The sequence below is a fragment of the Orbicella faveolata genome, unplaced genomic scaffold (assembly GCF_042242905.1).
Source record: "Orbicella faveolata isolate gen_17 unplaced genomic scaffold, um_ofav_v1 contig_47, whole genome shotgun sequence".
NCBI classification, from domain to species: Eukaryota; Metazoa; Cnidaria; class Anthozoa; order Scleractinia; family Merulinidae; genus Orbicella; species Orbicella faveolata.
The window spans coordinates 13,569,649-13,596,045 of NW_028301577.1; the positions used below are offsets into that span (position 1 = coordinate 13,569,649).

Consider the following 26,397-nt stretch of genomic DNA (forward strand, 5'->3'; position numbering starts at 1 on the left):
CTCAAGTAAGGAAAGCACCTCAAGTGAGGAAAGCACCCCAAGTAAGCAAAGTACCTCAAGTAAGCAAAGCACCTCAAGTAAGGAAAGCATATCAAGTAAGCAAAGCACCTCGAGTAGGCAAAGCATCTCAAGTGAGCAAAGCACCTCAAGTAAACAAAGCACCTTAAGTGAGGAAAGCATCTCAAGTGAGGAAAGCACCTCAAGTAAGCAAAATACCTCAAGTAAGGCAAGCACCTCAAGTGAGGAAAGCACCTCACGTGAGCAAAGTACTTCAAGTAAGGAAAGCATATCAAGTAAGCAAAGCACCTCAAGTAGGCAAAGCATCTCAAGCAAGCAAAGCACCTTAAGTGAGGAAAGCACCTCAAGTGAGGAAAGCAGCTCAAGTAAGCAAAGTGCCTCAGGAAAAGAAAGCAACTCAAGTGAGGAAAGCATCTCAAGTAAGCAAAGCACCTTGAGTAAGCAAAGCATCTCGAGTAAGCAAAGCACCTCAAGTATGCAAAGCATGTCAAATAAGCAAAGCACCTCGAGTAAGCAAAGCGCCTCCAGTACGTCAAGCAACTCAAATAAGGAAAGCATCTCAAGTAAGCAAAGCACCTCAAGTAAACTAAGCACCTCAAGTGAGGAAAGTACCTCAAGTAAGTAAAGCACCTCAAGTAAGGAAAGCACCTCAAGTGAGGAAAGCACCCCAAGTAAGCAAAGTACCTCAAGTAAGCAAAGCACCTCAAGTAAGGAAAGCATATCAAGTAAGCAAAGCACCTCGAGTAGGCAAAGCATCTCAAGTGAGCAAAGCACCTCAAGTAAACAAAGCACCTTAAGTGAGGAAAGCATCTCAAGTGAGGAAAGCACCTCAAGTAAGCAAAATACCTCAAGTAAGGCAAGCACCTCAAGTGAGGAAAGCACCTCACGTGAGCAAAGTACTTCAAGTAAGGAAAGCATATCAAGTAAGCAAAGCACCTCAAGTAGGCAAAGCATCTCAAGCAAGCAAAGCACCTTAAGTGAGGAAAGCACCTCAAGTGAGGAAAGCAGCTCAAGTAAGCAAAGTGCCTCAGGAAAAGAAAGCAACTCAAGTGAGGAAAGCATCTCAAGTAAGCAAAGCACCTTGAGTAAGCAAAGCATCTCGAGTAAGCAAAGCACCTCAAGTATGCAAAGCATGTCAAATAAGCAAAGCACCTCGAGTAAGCAAAGCGCCTCCAGTACGTCAAGCAACTCAAATAAGGAAAGCATCTCAAGTAAGCAAAGCACCTCAAGTAAGCAAAACAGCTCTAGTAAGCAAAGCACCCCAAGTAAGCAAAGCCATCTCAAGTAAGCAAAGCACCTGAAGTAAGGAAAACACCTCAAGTAAGCATAGCATCTCAAGCAAGGAAAGCACCTCAAGTAAGCAAAGCACCTCAAGTAAGCATCGAGACATATATTTCGGTACAAGATATGTCCCCATACATGACGTACTTCCTGGAGAGTTGTTTTCAAGATGGCGATGGCAACAGTTTTAGGAATCATGTGCTCTTTGCATGTACTCTTTGCTCTGTAAAGTCAGAATTTGTTCAGTAACAGTCGAAATAATGAAAACTAGGGCGTTAATTCTGGTATTTACCTTTGTGTCCAATTATATCGTATTGTTAGCCAATGGAGGTAAGCTGAGAGATTTTCTTAATAGTTAAGCTTATAGCCCATAACTGTAGCTTCTTAAAACCGTAAGAGAAACTGAAGTAGTAAGCAATAACTAAGGGAGGCGTTTGGATGAGAAGGCAGATTTGTGAACTGGTTGTCTTAATATTTCAATCACGTTTGTACATTTTGCATGTACAAAACAAGCCAATGGCATATTATACTTGAGCTTAGATGTAAGATTACTTATTTACGTAATAAAAATGTATAGCGTAAATCACAAGTCATATTTGTGGATGAAAAACTTAGTTCAAGGATCCCTGTTAATCAAATCGTGTGTCTTCAGAACCACTTTTTGCTTATGGAATGGTCTCACCAGGCTGTCCAGCTAGGAGGGACAGGCAGCTCTGGCGACAGGAATGCAGCACCCAGTGCAAACATCTCATTTTAATCTTTTGTAACACTTTGCATAATACCAATAGGCATTATACTCCTTGGAAAGTTGAGATGATAATAGCATAAATTTATTCTACTTAATATGTTAACAACTTTAATTTTGAAACAGAGAATTTTATTGTTTTATGCTACATAAGAAAACAATTATGGACATTGTAAAGTTAAGATGTCTTTTTATCATTTTCTTCTTACTTTCCAATTCTAGGGGAAGTAAATATAAACCTTGTAGAATTCCAGGATGGTATACTGAGTGTGCCAGAGAATCAGGAGCAAGGACAGATTCAAGTTGATCTCACAGAAGCAGTGAACTCCGAACCAGTAAGCTTTACCCTTTTTAGCTAATGATAATACTGTAGAATGTATTGGGTTGGTCCAGAAAATATCCATACCCATACCACAGGTTTCATCTCAGGATTCTTGAGGGAATGGGGATTCTATAGACAGGAATTCCAAGTACATAGGGCAGGCAGACGTTTTTGAAGTCTTTATGGCTGTGAGCTAGCTGGTATTGCTACTTTACTCGCCCAGAACCTGAGAGCTCTAGCCCTGTGAGTACACATTTGTTATGTGAGACAGTCTTATGCTTAAATACACACACACAGACCAAAAAATTGAAACTTACAAAATATCAACATCCATTTAATGCACTTCTGAATTTTGAGTACCGCCATTCATTTCAATGCTTGAAATAAATTTTCTTTTGAAAACGCAACAGTGTAAGTCATTCAAACATCAGCTTTCAATGTGAGAATTGTTAGCTGCATTGCACATGCTCAGTTCAGCTACTTCTTCACCAAGTTAACTCCCAGTGAAGTAGCACTTTCCACCCTCTTACAATTTTGTAAAGTATGCCCTGCAACATGTCACCTGCAAGAGTTATGTAACAGCAAAGGCATTTCACAAAAGAAAGGCCCGATGAATGCAAAGTGCAACCGCCAAAAAGCACTTTTCTCGCAAAAGAAAAAGATGCGAGGTAATTGACAAAAAAGGGTTTTTAAAGGTAATATTCAACTCACAAAGAATAATTCATTTTTATTGGAGGTTGAGGTGTGTCTTTTTTGTTTTTCAATTTTGTACTTGACACACTTAAAGAAGCTGGGTATTCCTTTCAAAGTAGATGGGTGCTGGTACCCAGGTCTCAGCTTCTGATAACAACCCTGCAACCAAGAGGTACTCTAATAACTTGAGAATGTGACTCATTGCTGAAGGCTTCTGCTTTAGCACAAGTGACTAAACATCCACTAATGGATTTGTTCTCAGTGAAAGCACAAAAAGCTTCAGCAAAATCCACTCTGCAGGAATTGCTTCCTTTCCTCTGGCAGAAAGAAGTGATCCAGGTGTTCACAAACAAGTTCCTTTATTTCATCGTTTCCAAATGTTCCCAATTCTTGAGACCCAAGTGGCCATTTGTGAAAGTCAAACACTGTCATTAGAGACAGTGGCTCCTCCTTCAAGTTGCTAGACTAGGGCCGGGTTGTTCGAAAGCCGGTTAACGCTAACCCAGGTTTAAAAGTTAACAGCAGTATTCATTTTTCTTTTATAAAAATGTTTTTCACTGCTTTTGTTCTGTATAGTGGATTGTGTTCTCAATGAGTTCTCTTGTGGTTTGGTCATCACAGTAACTCACAAAGTTTTCCTGATTGCCAGTCAGCTCTATGTCTCCAAATTTTCTTTCACTAAGATTGAGTTTTCCTGAAATTCTTTCATGTTCATTGCTGGATGAAGTTTCAGGGCAGACAGCTCAATGACTGCTCTTTCAACAACATCTTGAATCTTAAAGATATAGTAAGAAATTCTTCTTTCCGGAAAATTTTTGAAAGCCTTGCAATGACTGGCAAGAAATAAAGCAAAAATACAACATCTTGATGAAGCTGACTGATGTGATCTCTATGTGGTAGCCTTTTGCTCGATTTGAATCTTCTGCCCTTGTTCCCTCAGTGTGGCGATGTTCAACATGCAGTACCACAGTAGCCAGATTTCTTTTCAGTGCAGAAACAGCACATTCCTTGCTTGCCAGCCATCCAACCTGTTTCACTACACTGAAATGAGCAAGTTTGGTTTCAAAAAGATGGTTGATTTCCTTTAATTCCCTTTGGCATTTAGGAGAGAAATGATGATAATTAAATATTCCCTTCAGTGTGTTCTCAAATTTTGCCATTGTGTGGATCCAGATAATATCCATACCCCCCCCCCCCCCATGGAGAGTTTTTTTCAGTATGACCCCCCACCCACCAGGATTTTCTGTTCCAGGGGGCTTCACGGTACTCCCACCACCCCCTGGAATTTCCATGATTTTTCTACTTAGGCCCCCCTACCCCTCGGAAATATTAATTGTAATAAAATTTAACCGCAGCTGTTTATAGTTACATTGTAGATGAAGACATACTCTTTCACGGTAGACTGCAGACGCGGCGCATTCCTTCATGTCATGTTAGAATGTTTGAACCGGTGTTTGAACTAATAAACAACTGACTTAGAAGTGCTTCACTCCCAGATGGCATAGCCACTGACTTTTTCGTCATTAAAAGGTGTTTTCATACTGTCAAGAATCTCAAAACGTACATAAAGCTCGCTCAGATAACCCAGTTGAAGTTTTAATTTATGCATGGTCAAAACAACATGTCGAATTACTTTACACACGCAGTTAAGTTGTCATGCAACATTTTTTCAAAACAGCTGTTTCTCAAATGCCGCTTTATTGTTCCTTTCACCAAATGAATACATCAATTAAGTCATACGCTTTGTCTCTGTAGTTTGTAAATGATAGTAAAATCATTTTATGCCTTAGTTTTTTTTAATTTGTCATACATGTCATACGTGAAACACGCATTACTCAGTCATTCTATAAATGACTGAATGAAATCTCGGCTACTGCTCCAACGCTCCTCGCTGTCCACAGTTACATATAGGTCAAGACAAATGGCTTTGAATTGACTTTGCTCACTTAGCAAACTATTAACTACACGGATAACAATGAAAATATGCGATAACCTAGTTACGGCAAGTCCGAAACGGGGAATAATTTTATACGAGTATCAAACAAAATAAACAAAGAACAATGCTGGAAAAAGCATCTGAGCTGCAGTTAAGCTAAGTACAGCACAACCTTCAAAGTATAAAATATCATCATTGTTCATGTATTGCTCCACCTCTTCGTCGGCATTTTGTTCAACTTCATGTCCAACAAACACGATGCTCAAGATTCCCGTCTGTCGTACTACGTCGGAAGAAAAATGGAAAGTATATGACCAAGAATTGAATGCTTATTTCAATGGATGGAACATTTCTGTTGGTTTAGTTACCTGAATCGATTGGGAAAGTACAATAGTGTTCATTCAATTGCATTTCACACCCACTGGAAAGAAAACTCTTTGAGTAGCCCCCCTCCTCGGAAATTTACCTATGTCAGACACCCCTACCCCTCGGAATTTCCGTGACCCTCCGTGCAGGGGGGGTATGGATTTTTTCTGGAACCACACATTTGTGGGCAAGATTTGCTTGTATCAAGGACTGCCAGCTCAGGTTTATAGGCAACACAGTGAGTTCCAAGAGCTGTTGGGATAACTTCCTTGATTTGGCTAATGACCCCTCCCCTTTGACCAAGCATAACATTGCAACCATCAAAATTTGCACACACCAAGCTGGGTCCTGGAGCCATGGCTGAAGTTTCTCAAAACTCAGATTTACTGTTTCTAGACCTTTCTGAATGCTGCTGTACATAAATTCCTACTGCATTTGCCTTCTCAAGCAGTACTATTTCAATTAGCCTTGTAATAGCCATGAAATCAAAATCGATATAATGCAAGTAAACAATCTCTTGTTCAACAACAAAATGGTTCTTGGCCACAATACTTTTGATATCATCACGAATTATACTCGCTGCTGACAAAACAAACTTCTGACAAGCATGATCATTGAGGTAGTTCTCACCCAGATCAAGAGACAAAAAAAGTAAGGTTTTTGGAGTGACCTTCTCCTTTAACCAGCCAGCATGTCTATTTTATTTGGGCTATTTTCTAAAGGCTAATAATGTATCCCTTATCCCTGGTAAGGTTTTGGACAAGTTGCCTTAAGATTCTCGTGCTAGCCATAACCCACTTATACCCCTGGGGACTTGTTTAAGGAGAAATTGTGAATTGTACCAGGATCTCTGTTTTCTGGTGTTCAAGATAGATGTACATTAGAGCTATGTAAGAGATGCAAATTGTACAATTGATGTAACTTAGTCAAATAATGCTGCTTTTCCACTTAAAAATTATCTTGAATAACTACATATGTGTGTATCTTGGGGAGCAGTGGAGGTGTAAAATTATAGAAGGAGGCTTAAAAACTTGAAGAGTCACTCCATAACATGAATGTTCTAAATATAAAAAAAAATGTTCTCTTAATTTTTAGAGTACTTATTTTTTAACTGCCTGTCTAAATTAAAACAAAACTACTTTCAGGTCACAATTGTTTGCAGTGTTTTGGAAACTGGTCCTGGCCTAACAAGTGTAGAGTTTAGGAATACCTCAGCCCCAGTTGGTACAACTCAGGTGGATGTTACATTCAGGTATATATTAACTACAGCAAATCATAGATTAGAACTTTCCATCAACTCCTTGATTCAGTGTCCAACTTACTCACCCTAGGGTGACCATTGTTCTCCCTTTTAACTATGGGTGGTCTCTTACATAGGATCACCAGAGTATGGCATTTGTGACAATCAGGCTTTTAGCCAGGATTTGAAAAGTGGGCATCCAAAATATGTTATAGGGACTGCTCAAATGAACAATTTATAAGACAACATGTGAAAAATAAAACAATTTTCTTTAATAAGTGGCTGTCCACAGGACGCCTAGATGCCCATCTGGCCAAATTGGTGACATTGTTGTCAGGGTTGTAAGGTATTGTCTGTGCAAAGAATGATGTTAAATATGAAAATTATTAGAGATACTTTCATAATACAGTTTGTTCTGCAATATGCACTTGTAGCCCTTTGCTTTGTTCACACTAGTCTGTTCCTGGGTGTGAGAACATGCACGGACCTCAATGTATTTATAAGCTACTGAAATACATTATGTACCAATCAATGTCAATAACTGAAATGAGTAAAATATGCCTGTTTCAATGAGATTTGTCAGCATAATGTGAGAGAAGCATCTTGCTACAAATTCTTCACTTTTCCAATACAAATGTGCACATATGGTACTGGCATTTTTTTGACTTGGCATCAGCTGTTCATACAGTCATGTAACTCTCTTGATTAATGTTTAAGAAATAGAAAACATGTACCGTGTTTCTATCAAGTTATAGAAACCCAAGTGGAAGTTTGGGAGAATGAGAAATGCTGTGGGAACACAAGGCACAGGCGAGTGTTTCCACAACTTTTTCGAGTTCTCCCAAACTTTCATGAGTGTTTCTATAACTGCGATAGAAACACAGAGAACATGTTTTCTATTTCTTTTAGAAAACACCGCAACGAAAAAAGGAAAAACAGCTTGTTTAATTTGATCATCAAAATGTAAATTCCCTTTGCTCATGCCATCATTACGTCATCAGCTCTTGCTACATGTAGTTCTGTGTTTCTATCAAGTTATAGAAACACGATTTTTAACCAGTCAGCTTGCATATTTTCTTAGGGTTGTTTTCTAACAAATAAAATAAATATTTATGATGCATTGACAGAATCACATCAGCTGGTAGGGCTGTTACAATCCAGTGCTCAGGTCAGAGTGATGGCAACAGCGAACAGTTCACATTTTCTGAATCAAAGGGAAACAATGGGTAATTATTTTTTTCTTATCTACTTACTCATGTCCAACTAAGTGACAACATGAGGGTGCAAGTTTTAAAATATGTTTTGATTTGTTTTACCAGTGGTTCAAAAGTTATTTAAATGCGTTTTATAAATCAAAGTGGTATTCCATCCTTACTGCCCCACAGTGTTACAGAAGCCAAAACCCAAGGAGGCATTCTAGCAGACCCACATGAATAAGGAGTTAATGATGTTGATATTCAAGGAATAATATAGATAATAGAGAATAAATCTCGGTTGAACAGCGAGGTGTGCAAGGTAGTCTTGGGTAAAACTTTCACAGCTTGCACTAAGATAAGACCATGGGATTGTTTTGTTGTTTAGTGTTTGAGGTTTATGAAGTGAGTTGTTTTTGAATTGTTTCTGTTGAATATTCATTAGGCTACACAATTAAAGAAAGAATTTGAGAGCACCAAAGTTAAAATAATCAATCCAAAACAATAATTCTTGCCTTGGACAAAAAAAGGTAGTATGTACTCAATGAGAAAACCAGGGTTGACAGACTTGATCTACAACCAGAATAGATGGGCAAGCAAAGGTCACGGAACCAGCAATCTTTTTAGACTCCACAACTTAAAGATACATACTAAATTATTTCTTAATTTTCCTGACATAACCTTGTTATAACAATCGTGTTCATTCAATCACCTATACCGGTAGTGGAGTTTGAAACATATCACTAGAACTTATTGGATTTTTCCATATCTTAGCTTCAAGCATGGTTTACACTCAGTAAACGAACTGGTAATTTAACTCAACATCTTTACTTAATACAATCCTGTGGTGATCTGACCTTTTTCCCAGTCAATCATCTTGTAAATGACATATAGCAGCTTCATGGTCACTAAGAATATTCAACATTTCACTCTTTGTTGGTCATCCATTTATGAAAATTTAGTTAAAGGGGATTCAGCTTGAGTTGGGGCAGCTTAGTGTAAACTCATAATTATTAACTAGTAAAAGTACATGGTGTTCATGGAGGCACTCTAGAAAATATAACAATTTATTATATAATACATGTATAATAAATTTATATTAATATTGATGTTATCCTGGATAGGGAGTAAGTGGTTATTGTATGTGTTTTAGTCATTTAAGTTTTCTCAACTCATGGTTAACTCATGTACTTCATGTTTAAAATACAAACACAAATTAGTCATTTCTTATCAAATTCATCTACTGGAGTTGAGTTTATTAATTAACTGACCAGTGCAAAAATGTAGCCTATTATATTGAGATGATCATTCTTGTTTTATAGATATGCACCCAATACAACTAGGTAGTAAAAGGTTTCACTGATTACTCCTGTTTGATTGATAATGTATGATAACTCTGCCTGTGTTTTAGGTCATTACGTGTAACTAAAGCACCAACTCTTCATGTATGTCCAGATGTTATTTTGCTTCACAAGTATCTTCCCAAATCAACTTTTCAAGTACAATTCAGGTGAAAATGATAATACCCTGTAGTTGAAAAATTTATTTTAAGCACAGTTAGCTATCACAGTTTGTTAGCTTTTTTGTAACCAACCTAAAAATTTCAAAATTTAGGAGATCCCCAAATTACCTTTCTTGATCGTCCAAAATTAACATTGGTGTTAATTCAACCCCCAAAGTACCTAAAATGAACTTTTTGGGGGGTGAGCAAATCCCTTGGAGTTGTACAGTCATGTAACTATTGAAACATGCCCCTAATGGACAAGAATGTACTTTGGGAAAACAGCACATTCAAGTGTTTGGTACAAGTGGGTGAGTGACAATCTACCTCAGTCCAAGTCTTATAGGCACAAGCTAAGACTATATAACTTTTTTAATAAAAAAGTTAAAATCACACTTTGTTTATTCTACAGTGAGAGGATAAGAGATTTGCCTGTAGATGTTCAATGTTCTGTTGTTGAGTCAGTTGGTAAGCAGATTACAGCTTTCAGATTGAGAAAAAGTGAATTGTTAAGTGGGTCTTTAATGAGTCGGTTCCTCTCTTACCCAGTAAGTCTTGTTTTTAAGGCTTTTTGCCCTGGGTTGGGGATGTAGTGGGAGTCTTGGCATATGGGAATTGGTTGATGAGAAAAGTTAAGATCACACTGGAGACGTCCAAGTGTAAATAATTTGTCTGCAGGAGTTTCAACGGCTTATATCCATCTGTTTGAAAACCATTGATTTACTTGATGTAGCCATGCTCAAATCACCATAATAAAGACTTAACAGATAAAAGGACATTTAATTTCCGATTCAAAAAAGCAAATTTGCAAAGCTTCCAATCAAATTTAAACATATGACAATGAGTTGTGTGGAATGCATGCAAGACACCAAAGAAGTGGTTCATCTCTATAGTGAAGAAAGTCAGTCACATCATGATAGAGATTAAATTGTTTCGTACAAGCCACTAGTGTCTCTAGGTTGAATAGACAGAAGTACGGCAAGCATGAATAAAGATTTTTCACCTGTGTTATTGTGTGAAATGTGTAATTTTTGGTCTTCATAGGAAACACATCAGGGGTGCTACAGTTAAAACTCACAGAGACAAGGGTTGGTGTTGATGCTGTTACAGCTCAGGTATTTAATTAAATGAGACTCATCACTTTTGTATCTTATGCCTTTTGGATGGAGTACCCTCTTTCCATGAACACAGAGTATTGATGAGATTATTTGATAATCTATCTAAATTTTCACGTAGTGTTTAGCCTTCAGTTGGACTAGCTACACTGTACACTGTAATGTCATCAGGAATAGTTCCATTGTTGCTTGGAGTCCCGGGCAAAGTTTGTTTGATTCGGAAATCCCATTATTTTGTTCTTGACTTTAGACCTATACATTATTTATCACACTTTTTAGAGTTGTAATCCTGATCCTCAGGAGGGCTACTGAACGAAAGTAGCAAGTAAAGCTAGGATAATTTATTTAGTATCCCCTTCCTCCTTCCCATAAGTAGGAGGTGCCCCATAGATGGGACTCATGGTTAATGCACTCACCTCCAGATCAAGCAGTTCTGGTTTGAGTCCTGGCCAAGGAATTGTGTTGTGTTCTTGGGCAAGACTCCTTACTCTCACAGTGTCACTCTCCACCCAGGTGTATCAATGGGTATGGATGAATTTAATGCTGAGTTTAATGACAGATTAATAGCATCCCATCCAGGGGGGAGTAGAAATACTCCTAGTCACTTCATGCTACAGAAACTAGACATAAGGGCTGGCCTGATAAGCCACTTGGTTTGTATACAGACTTTTTGTTTTTTACCTCACATATAAAATGTTTTTTGTCAAATAAGCTGTATGATGTGAGAACTTGATATTTAAGTTAACCCCCAAAAGAACCTGCCAACAAAATATAATAGAATTCATACCCCAATCCCTCTGATCTCCCAGTCACTTTTTTCCTTGGGTGCCTCTTCCTCCCATCCCCACCCAGCATAGGTTTAGCAGCCTGTCTTTTATTTGTTTCTTTATTGCAGGTTCCTTATGAGATAGTGTCTGTCGGTAGTCCTGTGCAAGTGATATGCAGAGCACAGTCCTCCAATGTCACAGCACTACCAGTGTCCTCCTCCTCCTCCTCCTCAACCCCACGGATCTCACCAAGCAGAAGTCATCAAGTCACAAGCAGTGTGAATCAGATTACTGTGACAGCTGCCTCGGCGTTCAGTTCACTGGCAGTAAGTGGATCTGCATCTGTGGCAGGAGGTGGTGCTAAGAAGAGACGGCGGAGAAGTGTCTCTCCTAACAGGAGTGGACTTCAGTACTGGTTCAACAATTCTGCAGGTAACCACACTCTATATCCACTATTAGTAGAATTCTACTAGTATACTAATGCAAATGCTGTAATCTGATTGGCTGAGCCATTGAACACTATCAGCCATTAGTGTGCAGTGGCTGGAGATCGTCTAGGAAATGACGTTTTTTCGTTCTTCCGAAGTTTTGGAGGAAAATTTCGATGCAAATGGATAATTAAATTCCCGTTCTATCACGAATACCGTTCTGTGATTGGCTACGCTACTCACTATCTATTCTGTGATAAATAGTGAGTGGCGTAGCAGTGTACTCTTGTTAACGAAATGACCGCCGCTTCTTTGCGTGTCTGTGAAGAGGATTTAGGTAAAGTTTTGAACGACTGGTAGATTTTTACTAAGCAATTAGATTACTTGCTCTCGATTTCTTTGCGTGATAGAAATCTCGAACTTATAATCAAATTGTTTGGTATGTATATTTCAATATAGTTTCTTGGCTGTTCGAGACTTTAGTGGCAAGAGACAAAAAATTAATGTTACCTTTCCGGCTTTACCTCATGGTTATCTCGAGTTTCGTTTCATATATGTTTTGCGCTATTCCACTTCATTGGAATAATCTTTATGACGAAAATCAAGTTGCGCTACAGAGAGTTAAATGTCTTCATAACCCCTCATTTGTTCTTCATAGAGCTTTTATTCAGTCAAATTTTGTGTGTTGTAAGTATTGGATCATTTTACCGAACAGAACTGAAGAAAATCTAAACCAAAGCAAGGAAAAAACTCTTGAGGGTGGGTGTGAGTGAACAAAGTACATTGTATATGTAGCCCATGAGGTGCAAACCAAAGTGCTATCTTGAAATTACTGAAACCAAGAATAAATGTTTTCTCTCCTTTAAATATCAAAAAGACCATTGGAATGGTTGAAGAACAATGGATGATAAACGCTGTGCCTTCATATTCGAGATAAACGCTTCGTCCTGACGCTTCATACGCGCCGTCTATCGTGATTAATTACCGCTTGCACTGGCGTATCGCGACAACCCCTTTACTTTCTTACACCGCCTGTTCTCTTCGTGGACCCTTGCGCTATGCAAGAATGAAATATAACTGGCAAAATGACACTTTGATTAATTTGTCTTTTGATTTTATTTATGATTTAATTTATCATTTGAATTCACGCTCTGAAACTGCATCTTGTGATCGGAGCTGACCTTTTTGTGGCTTGTTGGTTTTTCCCTTCTAAGCTAAATAAACATACACGGCTGGGTAACAAAAACAGTTCCCATATAATTTCATGAAAGTACTATCAGAATGTGCATAATTTTGACTGGTATTGGCATTTCGTAATTAGATTGAGGAGAAACGGTTGACAGAGAAAATACAATAGCTAGTGCTTTTATTGCATTCACTACTATCAAAATGATTAAAATTCCTGTCTGACTCGTTAACGAGTCTAAATCTTCTGTATTCATGAAAAGGCTTTTTGAAAAGCATTACTAAAAGAATTGTTTGAATAACAGATAGAAGTAGAGGCGAAGTATTATATTTGTGTCTCTGGCTTGTGGACAAGTCAGAGTATTTGTGTTTGGTTTGTTTAAATTGGGGTGTTCATAATTCACTTCATTCAAGCTGCTCTAAACTTTAACTCCTTTTTGTCTCGTTGTACTCACTGACAATAGATTAACCTTTGTCCATGTTTTTCGGTGTTGTATTTGTTCGATAGAGCGAGTCAAATATCGAAAGCGTTTGATGAATTAGAAATTTCTGCCACTAAAAACTGGAGTTGAGCCGAGGAAAGGAAAGTAGTGAAAGAAGCAATGTGGTGGACTTGTTTAAATCTGTCTTAATTTTAAACGTTAACCTTAAGTGTTCAACGTCGTTGACTATGAACTAAACCCGGGGAACTAAAACATCCCGATGCTGCAAACCAACTTGCTGTTTGAATTTGTCCTTATTCTGTGTTTATCTGAGCAATATTCAGGTAAGATCAAACAAACCGTTGCATTACTGTAAAGCATCACAGCTTCGTGATTTTACTTATTAAATTTAGAGCACCAAGCTGTCTCGGTGGCGGGGGGGGGGGGGGGGAAGGTGGGCTCCTATAAAAATGATGGGGGTACTGCTGGTAGTCATCAAAGAGTACAAATTAGCGATGGGTGGCAATTGGGGTAACACTTAAATAATCGTGATATCCACAGCGAGCCAAAAGTAATATCACTGTCAGTTGATGTATTGCCTTAGAAGTCGTTCCTCTTTGGGGTAAAAATAAATTTAAGGCACACCCACAAAACGAAATTCTGGTTCCTTTTAGTGGTTCTTTCAAAATTCCTGACGAGCGTGCCGTCTTTCCGGGTCAGCTGCACTGGAATGCGTGTAATGGAACATCCAATCCATAGAAACCTCTGAGTCGCAGTGTTATTTCCTCCTACATGTATTTCTCAACGACGGGAATACTCACGCCAAAGCACAGGTCTCCCAAGCTCCTCGCGAGCCGTGAACATTTGTATTACACTGTTTTCTTCTCAACGAAGAGAGGAAAACAGTGAAACTAAAACTTGCTGTATAATCGCTTTGAAACGGCCTCAAAACGTCACGTAAACGGCAAGGGGCACATAGAAGGGTATAATTTCTTGGCCATATTTCGAACTACTGTAAACGCTGGTTTCATTCCCATACAAACTCTTATATTTACACTGTGTTACGCCACTGAGTGAAAAATATTTAAAATGTTCACGGATCCCAAGGAGCTTGGTAGTCCTGTGGCTAAAGTAGATTGGATACAAACTCGGTGATTTCCTCTATTTATGATTTTCATCGAAAATAAGAGTCGTAACCATTAAAAAAAATAAAGTCAAGAATCTGGGATGTGATAGATGATTGATACATAATCAACCTCGCTAAAATTTATGTCTGTGCGGTTTTTCATTCGCGCGTTATGTGGGAAAGTGTTTTACCCAGATTTAAAGAGCTTTGTCTGGAGACGCCATGTTGGTGCCCCTTAATTAACAGAAACATCTGTCTTTGAGTTTTGCTATTGAAACAAAAAGTTATTACTCTGTACTCTACTAGTGCAAGAACTGTTCAGTTAAGTCATGTTTTGACCCACTTTAATGTTATGCAACACAAAAGCTTGGAAATTCAAACGTGCTTTATTACAAAACGAAGAACCCTTTCGAGCTAAAACGTTGTAAGACGTCAAGTCCTTAGAGGGTCTTAAATCTGATGAGGCGAAAACCTCAGAAAGAAAGGTAATTTTTAATTTTGGATTATGATTCCTGGTAATACTGATTATTATTACATGGCTGTGTCTCACAAGGACTGGGAACTACCGAATTCACGAATTTGATTGGCTGAGGTCGATATTGACCGCGGTCTAGATTTTCCCATCTAGACGGGCATCTTGACCGATTACATTTTGCCGTGAAAAAGTTGCAAACTAAATACAAAAATATTGACTATTTTCTTCCAAAATATTAGTTCCAGAAAATATCCATATTATGGAAGTGCGAAGCCTGATGAGGGAAAAAAGTAAAGGACGAGTTCGGCAGAATTAAGTTCAGCCCATCGCCGTTCGCAAGTAAAATGTCAGCTAGTACAAACCAGTTACATTAAACAAATTAATTTTCTCTTGTTTGCCATATAATAAACATTTTATTAACCGAGCTTAGTCGATCTGTATGGGAGAATCTTGACCTCGGTCGTGTGTACAGACCTCACTGCGTTCGGTCTGTACTCCCGACCTCGGTCAAGATTCTCCCATACAGACCTCCTGCTCGGTTAATAAGAGCTAAATACTTTAAAACAAATTCAAAACTATGAGTTGATGAAGCCAATTAAAGTGGAAAGTCACTTGTTGACCTGTTATTTGCTGCGCATCCGTGAATATCACTGTACATTAATGTTATTTGCTGTTGTAACTGTTCCCTCCCTCACAGGGCCTCCTGTTACATTTGCTATGGATGTTGCCCCGTTACGGATTCTCCCTCCAGCTGGTTTCATCCGGGTACCTAGCGGTAGTTTTAGCGCGGTCCTGGTTCTAGACGAACTAGCTGAGAACACTGTAGACATCACGTGTTCACTGGATACTGTTCCCCCTGGGGCTCAACTGGATAATACCTCGGAGCTTTGCCTCGGTTCCCCGAGAGACCAAGTTGCATTTACTAATACTACTGTGGAGATTAAGCTCGACAAGAAAGACATACAGTTCCAGGTTTGTTGACCGTAGATAACAAAAGTAGAACATGATACATGCAGATCCTTAACACTCTTACAGACCGTTCCCCTACACTGTCGTGCCACCACCCAGAAAGATGAAACCTTCATTACCCAGCAAATACTCTGATTGCTCCAAAAATCTTCCCTTGGCTGAACACGTGTCTTCGCAGAATCAAGATAGATGTTTTGCTCCCAAAAAAGAGCATTTCTATTTGACCAAGTGTTCTTCAGTAATGTGAAGAAGTATTCTATAATACGCTTTCAAATACAATTTGATAGCTGCCATTTAAACTGAGCTTTTCGCTTTCAGTGAACTTAGCAGTCTTACCATCAGTGAATGTGCATAATGGCTTTTTTAGGCCGTTTTACGCACGGTTGGTTTCATTCACGTGATTAAAAAAAGTGATCACTTGATGACAAACATCTCTTGGCTACAGTCTGCAGCACAGCTGTTGCAAATTCCTCACAAGTATCAAGTTTGAGACAAATCTTATCCATGCGATGGATTTTACATCGTTCGAACTCTTCTCTGCTTCTCTTACTGTATCTTATTAGAAAGTGCGAAACTCAACAAACTTGCAAGCAAACTAAGAAGCACCTTTCCTGACAGCAGGAGATTCACCACTCATCACACGATCATAAAATTCGTCATCACGTGATCACTTTTTTGAATCCGTGAATGAAACCAACGGTGCGTGCAATGGACTGAAAAAAGGCCATTTCAGCAGACTCTGGGATCAATAGTAATTTGAACAGACGTCTGGGATCTATAGTTGACAGGGTATGAAAAGTAACCCACCTTTATTTAACTCAAATTTTCCCAGCCAGGTTGTCATAAGTTGTAATAACTTCATAAACATTCTTGTTTTTCGGCCATTTCAATTTCAGGAGAAAGAGAAAACAAACAGGGGTAACAAACATAACAAATAGATTACACATGGTATATTCAACTTGACGTTTCGTGTGTTACAACACGCATCTTCAGAAGCGTAAGAACTTAGTTTGAACTTAAATAGCCCTCGGCTTGAATTTCCTTGACTGTAGCGCAATAAATGTACAATTTCCTTTTTTTCAAAATTGCTGAAATATACATATTGTTGAAAAGAAATTGTTCTCTTCTTAAAATCTGAATATCTGAACACCTCAAAACAGCCACAGAAAAAGGAAATGTTAAAGAATTAAAACATGTCATTTGGAAATTTGTTTCACTCTTTAGAAAGATGAGTTATTCCAGACAATAAGCTTGACGCTGTCTGGAAGTCCTGCATGGCGCACACAGAGCCTGGTGCGAGTCACGTGTTGCGGTCAAGATACGGGATTGAGCCTTCGGTACGCCAACGAGTCAGCGGTGGCGTTCACTTGGGTTGAACTCCGTAAACTTCAACCTATAGACTGGAGTAGTATAACGAGTAAGTAAAATAATAGGGAAACCGGGATAAACTACGTTTAACTGAGCTGGGCACTGAGTACTTTACCCTCTTGTGTTGTTAGGGAGCTTAAGTAACGACGACGGCGACGCCGAGGACGACGCCTAGTCAAAAATGAATTTATGGGTGCGTTCCTTTGGGTGATCCGGATCAAGATCACATCATCAGTGATCATCAGTGATCCAAGGTCACACTGATCCTGATCTAGATCACCCCAAAGCAACGCAGCCTATATTTTACCAGCGAAATTCGCAGTTGTCTAGATCTGTTGAGTACGCCAATGGCTCTAAAAACGTGAAAATTAACCGTCGTTGTTCGCGTTTCTCAGACTACGCAGAACTCGGTCGTTTCACGTTCTTGTTTTGTAGAGGACGGTAAAGAAATGTACAAAGATTTATAACGCACATGCACAGCTATTGTTCTGCTCATTAAGCCGTCGTTTGCTTAAGCTCCCTAATGTCTGCCTGCCCACGAAGCACAATAGGCTTCAGAAATGTTGCTGTTTTCATACTTTAGAGAAGAAAAGCGTGCTTCGGGAAAAGCTGGAACTCCCCATCAAACAATAATTTACCTTGTATTAATTAAATAAACGATTTCTCCTCTTTTCTCGCCTTTACTGACAGCTGAGAAATGGGTTGAGATTGCATCTGATAGCTGAGAGCTGATAACTAAGAGTGTAGCAGTCGTGTACAGACCTTCATACATTTAATAGTTAGATGATGGTCCAGCTCGGATACATGGTAGAACAACTCGTAACACGGTAAATGATGTTGATATAAATGAAAATAGTAATCGTTAAGCATTCATTCAAACATCTGTTTGTAGGTGGAACAAGGAAAAGCACGCTGGTCTCTGATGTAGATTTGACTTGTCCGTGTGACTTGAAGGAAAATTCCTGCGACACAGGCTGTTGTTGTGACGAGGTATTACCAAAAAACAGTCTATGTCATAATACATTGATCTATTTTTGTAAGAAACCCCGTGAACCGGAAACACTACAACGAAATGACAGTCTCTACAATCAAGTTATATCCGGCCGGTTCTTTCAAAAGAAAGTCCGCTTTATGTGTCGCCTTAAAACAGTTGTCTGGCTTAAAGGTTTGTTTGACGTATCGGCAGCTCCTTCCATCTGGGTTGCTTGAGTAATGGTGCATTGTTCTTTCATGTTGTTTATTAGGATTGTACTGACTTCGAAAACGAGACCTCCACTTGTATCCCAGGATTCTTTGGAGGCGCCACGTCAGAGAAGCTTTTCGAATTTAGCTGCCAAGCCTCCTGGCCTGACTCTAGAGACTGGCAACCATTTCTCTGTGTTACCATTAACAACAGCCCGGTGATTGGCTACTTCTACAATCTCACCTCCCCTCCTTTAGCGCAGGATGCTACTTCGTTCAATACGCTGGCTGATAAGAAAAAGAGAGAAGTTTTCGCTTTTATCGAGAGCGAGGAACGACAAACGAGCTTTTCAGGTGGCTTGTACTCTGCAGGGACAACGATCAAAACTGCTGCGAATACTGAAGACGTCAACTATGCAAGAGCAACACTTGGCATTCTTAATCTACCACAGTCTTTTTTCAACGGCTTGTGTTTGCAGAATGCAGCCGTACGATTTCTGGAAGACGTCTCTTCTGGTTGTGTCCTTGAGCTGGAAGAGTCTTTTTGTGATTCAGAGTCACCTTGGAGCGCTTTGAACTATATAATGCCCAATAAACTCAGTCGACCCGCCTGCCCATTGCCCCCGGCAGTGCTAGCTGAGGGCAGACTTAATGACACTGTTGGCGGCATACCCGAGATATCAACCACAGAGGTACAATATTACTGTGCCGATGTTGCCGAATATGTTTCCGAGGCAAGCCTTCAATCACAAGACTCTGTTAACAGTTCATCATTTTTTGAAAGAAACACACAGGAAAATAAAACTCCGGCAAGATGCAATTTTGATGACGGTGAGACTTTGCCACCGGCGCCAGTTTTTAACAAAACAACAAGAATCTGCTCCAATGTGGTGGTCAAAGTCGAATACGAATTTAAATGGCGTGAAAGACGAGTAGACGCGGTACAGGCGAAAGTGACGCTTGGAGACGTTGAAATTCCAGAAATCAAAGCCAATTCTGGCCTCGCCACATCTAATAACTTCATTAGCACTCTCAGCCAGAGTTTTTCTGTGAAGTTTCTTCACTCGTCAGCGCTAAACTCGTCTAGTGCCAGTCAGACTCCTTTTCAGCGTTCAGGGAACCCAGGCTATGTGCGTGGTCGTCCAGTGTTGGGTCGCCTGCAGAACAATTCAGGACAGGTAAGTTCGTTGCTCCTTTCCTTCAATCTTTGTTGAAGCATAGCATGAGATATTTTGCGCTCGAGTTTCGTCAGTTTTGCAATATTGATACATATTTCGGGATTTGGAAAGGTCGGCATTTTTCTGGAAGGATTTGATTTTTGTGATTCCAGCAAGTTGCGCAGAATGTTCCGGCTGTAATCAGCGTATATGATAACTATGGGGTGACAGGCCTACACAACTCCTATCCACGTGTAACAGCCGCTTTGAAAGTTTTGCTCGAACTAGTATATCTTTAAGGATCTGCCCCTTTTGTATGGTACGATAGGGGGGTCTTTGAACATTTTGCTAAGCAATAATCCTGTGTTTTTAGGAGGACATTTCACCAGAGTAGAGCCGTTAGAGGTCATAGGTCCGTGTGGTTTTCCGCTGTTATCCGCGTGTAATTTAAAGAGATTGACACCTCTGTTGTATTAAAATTGTTCTCCAAGGAAAGTCAAGGAATTTAGGACAATTGGCATGGGATTTTAGTGCAAATTAACTTAGGTGACTACCTGTGAATGATCATACAAACAGAAGCATGATCTCTGTAAACGCTCTTCCTCTCCCGCTCAATGAGATTCGACACAGTTAATTGCCGACTGATGACGTACCTGTGCAGACTTTGGTATCTCAAAGGTCTCTCTCAACCAGCGGAGAGTTGGCAACAGGAACAACACGCGCTCTATTACCGTATAAAAATTAAACTTATCTATGCGCGGGGAAAGGGCTTTAGCTCCAAAAAATATACGCACTTCTGATTGGTCGAGAAAAGAAAGTTAATAGGAGAATTGCTTCTACACACGTTTATTGTTGCCTGCTGAAACATGAGAAGGTTACAACTTATTTGATTTTGGATGGTTGTAATGCATAACTAGACGTAGACGTTACTCCCCTGCTTATCATTTCTCTCTTTGAATTTAGTCTCTCTATGTTTGTTTTTTAATTCCTTTAGGTCACAGCTGGAAAAATCCAACTCTGGTCACCAGGCTCTGACAGCTTGTGCGCGAGCTCAACTCTCACCCCAGTCCTTTATGGCGAGAATTCATTTTCAGGCTGTTTGCTGAGATTATCATTAGATGACATAAACAACTGTTCCTCGTTACAGGAAATGGTGTCAACCAATCAGGCTCGTCTGGTTCAAGCCACGCATGTCGGCCGCACTGGGAACGCTGACCTGGCTTTTCCCGACGATTGGCTTCCAGTAATAAGGTGAGATTACGTCTGTCCCTCATTGTTTGAAGCGTTGATAAGGACCCCTGAAAAATCTTATTTTGGTGAGTTTTTGATTGCTTTAGTACCTTTGTAATTATCCTACCCTTAATGGCACGGAAGGCGTCATGGCCTCATGGTTAGTGTGCTGGACTTTGGATCGAGCCGTCCGGGTTTCAGCCGCCGGGGACAGTGTTGTGTTCTTGGGGAAGACACTTTACTCTCACAAGGCCTCTCTCCACCCAGGTGTATAATTGGGTACCGGCGAACTTAATGCTGTAGGTAGCACTGCAATGGACTAGCATCCCATCCAGGGGAGAGTGGAAATATTCCTGGTTGCTTCATGCTACAGAAACCGGGATAAGCTCCGGCCTCATGGACCAGTAGGCTCGTAGACAGACTTTATCTACCTACCTTCCCTTTTCGGTGTGGCAGCTTCTGTGATGATTCGAGTTTGCGCGCTCGTGGTCTAAATTCACGTCCCCCCACTACGACTGCAACTATGTCAAAGACGAGCCATGTAAGATACACAACAACGTAAGATTGACTTTGCCCTTATCGAAATAGGTGCCTGATTTAACATACTAGTCGGTTACACTTTTCAAGAATGACGCTAAGTCCAACATCAGTATTTTAGGTTATTATATGGCTCTGTCTCACAAGGACTGGGAACTACCGAATTCACGAATTTGATTGGCTGAAATCGATATTGAAAGCGGTCTAGATTTTCCCATCTAGACCGGCATCTAAGACCGGTAATGTTCTCCCATACAGACCTCCTGCTCGGTTAATAAGAGCTAAATATTGAAGACACATCTATGACATGGAGAGATGCCTGGAATCTAGATACGATTTATATTTTTCAACTACTAGTCAAAAAACATAAAACCAAGAGCATACAGTTCAAAAGCCTCCTCATTTGCTTTTCTTTAGTGAATCGCGAAGCAATAATTCAGGCTTAACCTCAGAACAAGGAACGTGCTCTGGAATCCCAAGCGGGCTGGTAATTGAGATGCTTGTCACAGAAGCCGGTCAATATGCAGGAGTACCTCAAATGGAAGTAGTGGGAACAAAAATAAGGTAAAAATCACAGTAATCACTGCCGAAAGTAGAATGCCCGTAGCTTTTAAATGCCAAAGAGAACATTGGTGAATATTCACCAATCTTCACTGAGCCTGAGACGAATAATTGTTTAAGTATAATATTCAGAGGTGAATATCAAGGACTACAAAATAACGGACTAAAACATAAAAGCACAGACGCAATTGTTCGTGTGCATATATGCAGCCGTAGTTTTAATAATTAGGGAGTTTACGAAACCACGACGGCGACGCCGAGGACAACGTCGGTTAAAAAATGAACTTATATTTTACCTGCGAATCTCGCGATACCCTAAAGTCATTTAGTTTGCTTCTCACGGTCAAAATTACCTCGAAACTGAATATGGAACACAGTGTTAAATACGGAATATAAATTTCAAAAATTAGCCGTTGTCGTTCACGTTCTCCAGACAAGGCAGAATTCGGTCATTTCACGTTGATGTTTTGCAGAGGACGGCAAAGAAATGTACCACGTGCACAGCCATTGTTCTGCTCATTAAACCTTTTGTTCAGTGACGTTCCCGTTGTCGTTGTCGTCGTGGTTTTCTTTAACTCCCTAATAAGCTTACATGTACTCCGACTGTCAATCAATTTACTCATCGAGTTCCGCAGTAAAGGAAACGAGCGAAACACCACGAAAAATTAATAATAATAATAGTAATAATAATAATAATAATAATAATAATAATAACTTTATTTAAGTGTCAGGGTAGGTATTTAGCTTTCAGAAGCTAATTGGGGACACTACTACGTTACAATGTATTGAAATTTAAAATGTACAGTTAAGAATACGAATTAAAATTAATTGGGTACACTAGGAATAAGTAAGAATTCATCCGGTACCTTTGTTTTATCGTTGTTGGCTTCATTCAGAGTTGTCATCACCGCCTAAAAATGAGTAGCTTTAGTTTGAAGAAAACTAAATTTCGGTCAATCGATCTGACCTGCTAGCGATCGACGCAACCACTTCATTTACGATTCTTAAAAGCGTTGAATACGAGTTCTTGAAAAGATTTTTGGTCCAAGGGCGACAGCAGTCATTTTGAAAATTCTCCACCCTTTCAAATATCCTGGCTTGGAGTGATGTCTTTGGAATAAATGAAAACTAAATTCAGCAACTGTCTGCCATGTTTACTTGCCGGGATGGCAAAGATGACGAGCTTAGTAACCAAGCTCTAGCGGGGTGAATATAGCGTCATATGATGAGCTTTTTCGACAAATCAAAATGTCCAATTCTTATATTCACCTCTGGAAATTATATTAAAACTCTATTATTATACAAGGCAACCTTACCGCGCATAATTTTGTGAATAATTAGCGGCCGGTTCTGTTTGAAGACAAGTTATCTTTCACTTCGTATAGATTGAGTCAAAACTAATTTCTTAACTTTGTTAACTCAACCTTCAAACGTGTTGATTGGTCACTATGAAGTTCTGATCATATAACTTGTGCTTCAATTCGCTGTGGTCGTTATGATGATCTGAACTAGGCGCAGTTATGACGTAACCGGTGCACTGTTGGTGACGATATTACTGATTGTAAACTTCATGTACTCATCAAGTAAACTCTCACTTGTGGCTCCAGATTACAATAAATTTCGAACTCTCCCAAACCGCCTCTACGTTTGCATTAGCTGATTTAAAGACACATGTCATTTCTATCTCTTGATTATAACGGAATGTATCAGCCAATCAGTTGTTGGTAGAGGTCGACTTTCTATAATTTATTTTAAGAAACTTGCATATTATTGTTAACTCATACCAGCTACCGGTATAGCACCTGGCAGTTCAAGTGTGTCAGCGGTTACGGCCTGAGTTGCTCTCTTTCTGGAAATGACACAAGCTTTACACAGGTGGTACCCAGTCCCTCAGCCATCACTCCAACAGCTGCCAGTTCATCAATCAACCTTAGTATAACCAACTCATCTGTAACACCAGCCAAACACAACTCCAGTTCCAATGTGAACGGCACAGAAGCCAGGGAGTATGCCCCTCGTTTTCAGCACTTTATGATCACGAGCTCGGTTGTTTTCGTTCAAGTACCCGCCGTCAAGCCTCAGCGGGTCAAAAGGTGAGTTCGGTTAATGTTAATGGTAAAGACTCTATACGAGCCAAGTGGCCCGTCAGAACGGCGCTTATCTTCCCGCTGTCTCTGGTATGAAGCGACTAGAGGTATTTCTACCCTCCCCGGACCAACTCTCATGGTCTTAAAATGACTGAGGAGAACGTGCTGCCTTTTTTAATAACATGAGCATCTGCAAATGGTTAGACGTTTAAGTCTTCTCGGATAAGGACTATAAACCGTAGGCCCCGTCTCCTTCATCTTCAGTGTTACATGTTTAGCAGGGGACGTTAAAGAACTCACACTCTCATCGCAAGGAGTACGGCACGGAGTTTCCGGTGTTGTGGTGTGGCCTTGTCTCACACGTTGGTGCTTCACATAGGGTTAACCTCATGGCGCCTTTCCTCGTAAGACAAAATTATCCTAAAAAATCTGTCTCTGTCTATGTCTAACCCAGCATTAAATTCACCCGTAAACATTTACGTAGCTTAGTGGAAAGAGGCACTATTAGAGTAAAATGTCTGGCCCAAGAACACAACACAACTGCGGCCAGGACTCGAACCCGGACCGCTCGATCCGGAGCGCACTAACCATGAGGCAACCGCGCCTTCAGAAAAACAAAGTCCTTGCTTTAAATTGACGCTTGTTGTTCCTGTTACTCGCAGGACTGCGGATCAGAGTGGAATATGTTACAGAGATGTATGCAAGGAGGAGCTGTTCTGGGTACTGACTGAAGCTTACCAAGGCGAACCACGTGACAAGGCTTTGGCACTGTCTCTGTTTCTAATATTCTTGGCTCTGGTCATGTTTGCTGTGACAAAACCTTGGGGTTAACAACATGTTATCATACGGAGTCTTGTGTTGGCCGATATCGCAGTGGATAAAGCACTGAAAAACGGACTCTCGAACAGCATTCATCGAGGAGTTAATCCATCAACAGCGTAACTTACGCCAATGGATTGTGATCTGCTATTCGCGACAAGGTGGTGTGCAATGATTACGAAGAAAAGCTGGTTCGTTGTGACGTAAAGACATTGGTGCCGCGAAATGGCAGAACATCTGTACTGCGTCAGCACTTCCGTTCTGTTTGAACGCCAAGAAGAAGCAATCAAGGTAAAATGTAACAAGGATACGAGCTGGTAATTTAATCATCGACTGCTTGCGAGTTAAGCACGAGGGAATCCTAAAACCGGACCCGGTTAAACAGTTGATGAAAGGGCTTTTTTCATGCTGTCCCTTCACTGAACAGAGTGCCAAGAGATTCACGACGTAAATTAATGACCGAAGTGATCGTTCAAACCTGTTCGCTGGCTTCAACTGAACTGTTTGTTTCAAGTTTGACAATTGGGCGGGATCTAGAATCACTACCAGACACCTTTCTTTGGGGCTGCAGACGTCTCGTGTTTCCCTAGCAGCAAAGGAAATGGGATAGTTCTGACTGTGAAGTTAACACTTGAAGAGTTCACACTAACCACCTGATTCCGACTGAAGGGGCAAAATTCACGGAATGAGGAAGTGAAAGTAGTAATATTGCACTATTTCCAAAGACGTTGGTAATGGGAAAAAGCAAACAAATGTGTGCGCAGAAAGTTAAACCCACGCCTTGAATTTGCTGCGACGACAAAGTGAGAACGGACAATAGTGCCAGGGGCGAGTAAAGGAAAACATTTTCCCTAAGTGAGATATATAAACAAAAACAGCCAGCCATGCAAAAGTATTGCAATTTATATTAAACGGAAAACTGGCCCAAATTGAAAAAGAGAATTCTGCACACGCATTAATTTACAGCAGAATTATAAAAGAGCCATAAAAGTAAATAGTTCATTGAGCTAGTTTATTCGACCGTATTGGGGAATGCTGGTCTTGTTTTTTTTGTTCAAGTTGACAGAAGTGTAGATGATACAAAAATCCTGTATAACTGATATGCTTCAAATATTATAGTACCAAAAAAGATCGAACAAAATTATTTTCACGCTTTAAGTTATACTTTATCGGGCGCGTGTTTCACTTATTGCTGTGAATCTTGGAAGCCGGGTTACGCTAACCCAGGATTAAAAGTAAACTGACGTATTAATTTTTCTAGTATAAATATGTTTTTCACTTATGTTTTGTGTAGTTTTAGATTATTCAAACTTAAAATTGAACGGCAAACAATAAAACAGAAAACTTAACCGAAAGTTACAAAAGTGAAATCAGAATTCTCGCTAACCCCGGGTAAGGTTTATCGAGTTCCAGTGTTCAGTTAGTTGGGGTGCACAACGAATGCTTGCACCCAGCCCCTCCTTTTTTCGCTCCACCGTCTTTAGGGGCTGAGGTCAGGTAAAACTTGTCGTTGCAAGCTGTTTCTTTTTGGTAGCGCTGGTTAGCTGTACCCCGCGAGACGGTACAACTCCCTCTTCCTCCAACCTTTGTTACAACGAGAGGTGTGACATTTCTTTCAGACAATCCCAGTCAAAAACGTTAGGACACGAAGCAAGTTCTCCCCTCCCCCTACTT

At 40.0% G+C, this 26,397-nt stretch overlaps 1 protein-coding gene and 1 pseudogene across 1 annotated transcript; one reads left to right on the forward strand and one right to left on the reverse strand.

The window, feature by feature from the left end:
* The first annotated feature begins 1,433 nt into the window (after window positions 1-1,433).
* On the forward strand, window positions 1,434-26,087 carry LOC110054296 (uncharacterized). The gene is made up of 16 exons (XM_020760677.2): window positions 1,434-1,629; window positions 2,267-2,379; window positions 6,507-6,613; window positions 7,729-7,827; window positions 9,206-9,304; window positions 9,708-9,763; window positions 10,340-10,410; window positions 11,306-11,609; window positions 15,511-15,785; window positions 17,007-17,199; window positions 18,043-18,140; window positions 18,395-19,510; window positions 20,484-20,740; window positions 21,674-21,820; window positions 23,605-23,910; window positions 24,567-26,087. Exons 1-16 carry the CDS (start codon window positions 1,509-1,511, stop codon window positions 24,733-24,735), a joined length of 3,531 nt encoding a protein of 1,176 aa, XP_020616336.2. The 5' UTR covers window positions 1,434-1,508; the 3' UTR covers window positions 24,736-26,087.
* Window positions 2,726-6,409, reverse strand: LOC149097243 (zinc finger protein 862-like; annotated as a pseudogene).
* Window positions 26,088-26,397: the final 310 nt, after the last annotated feature.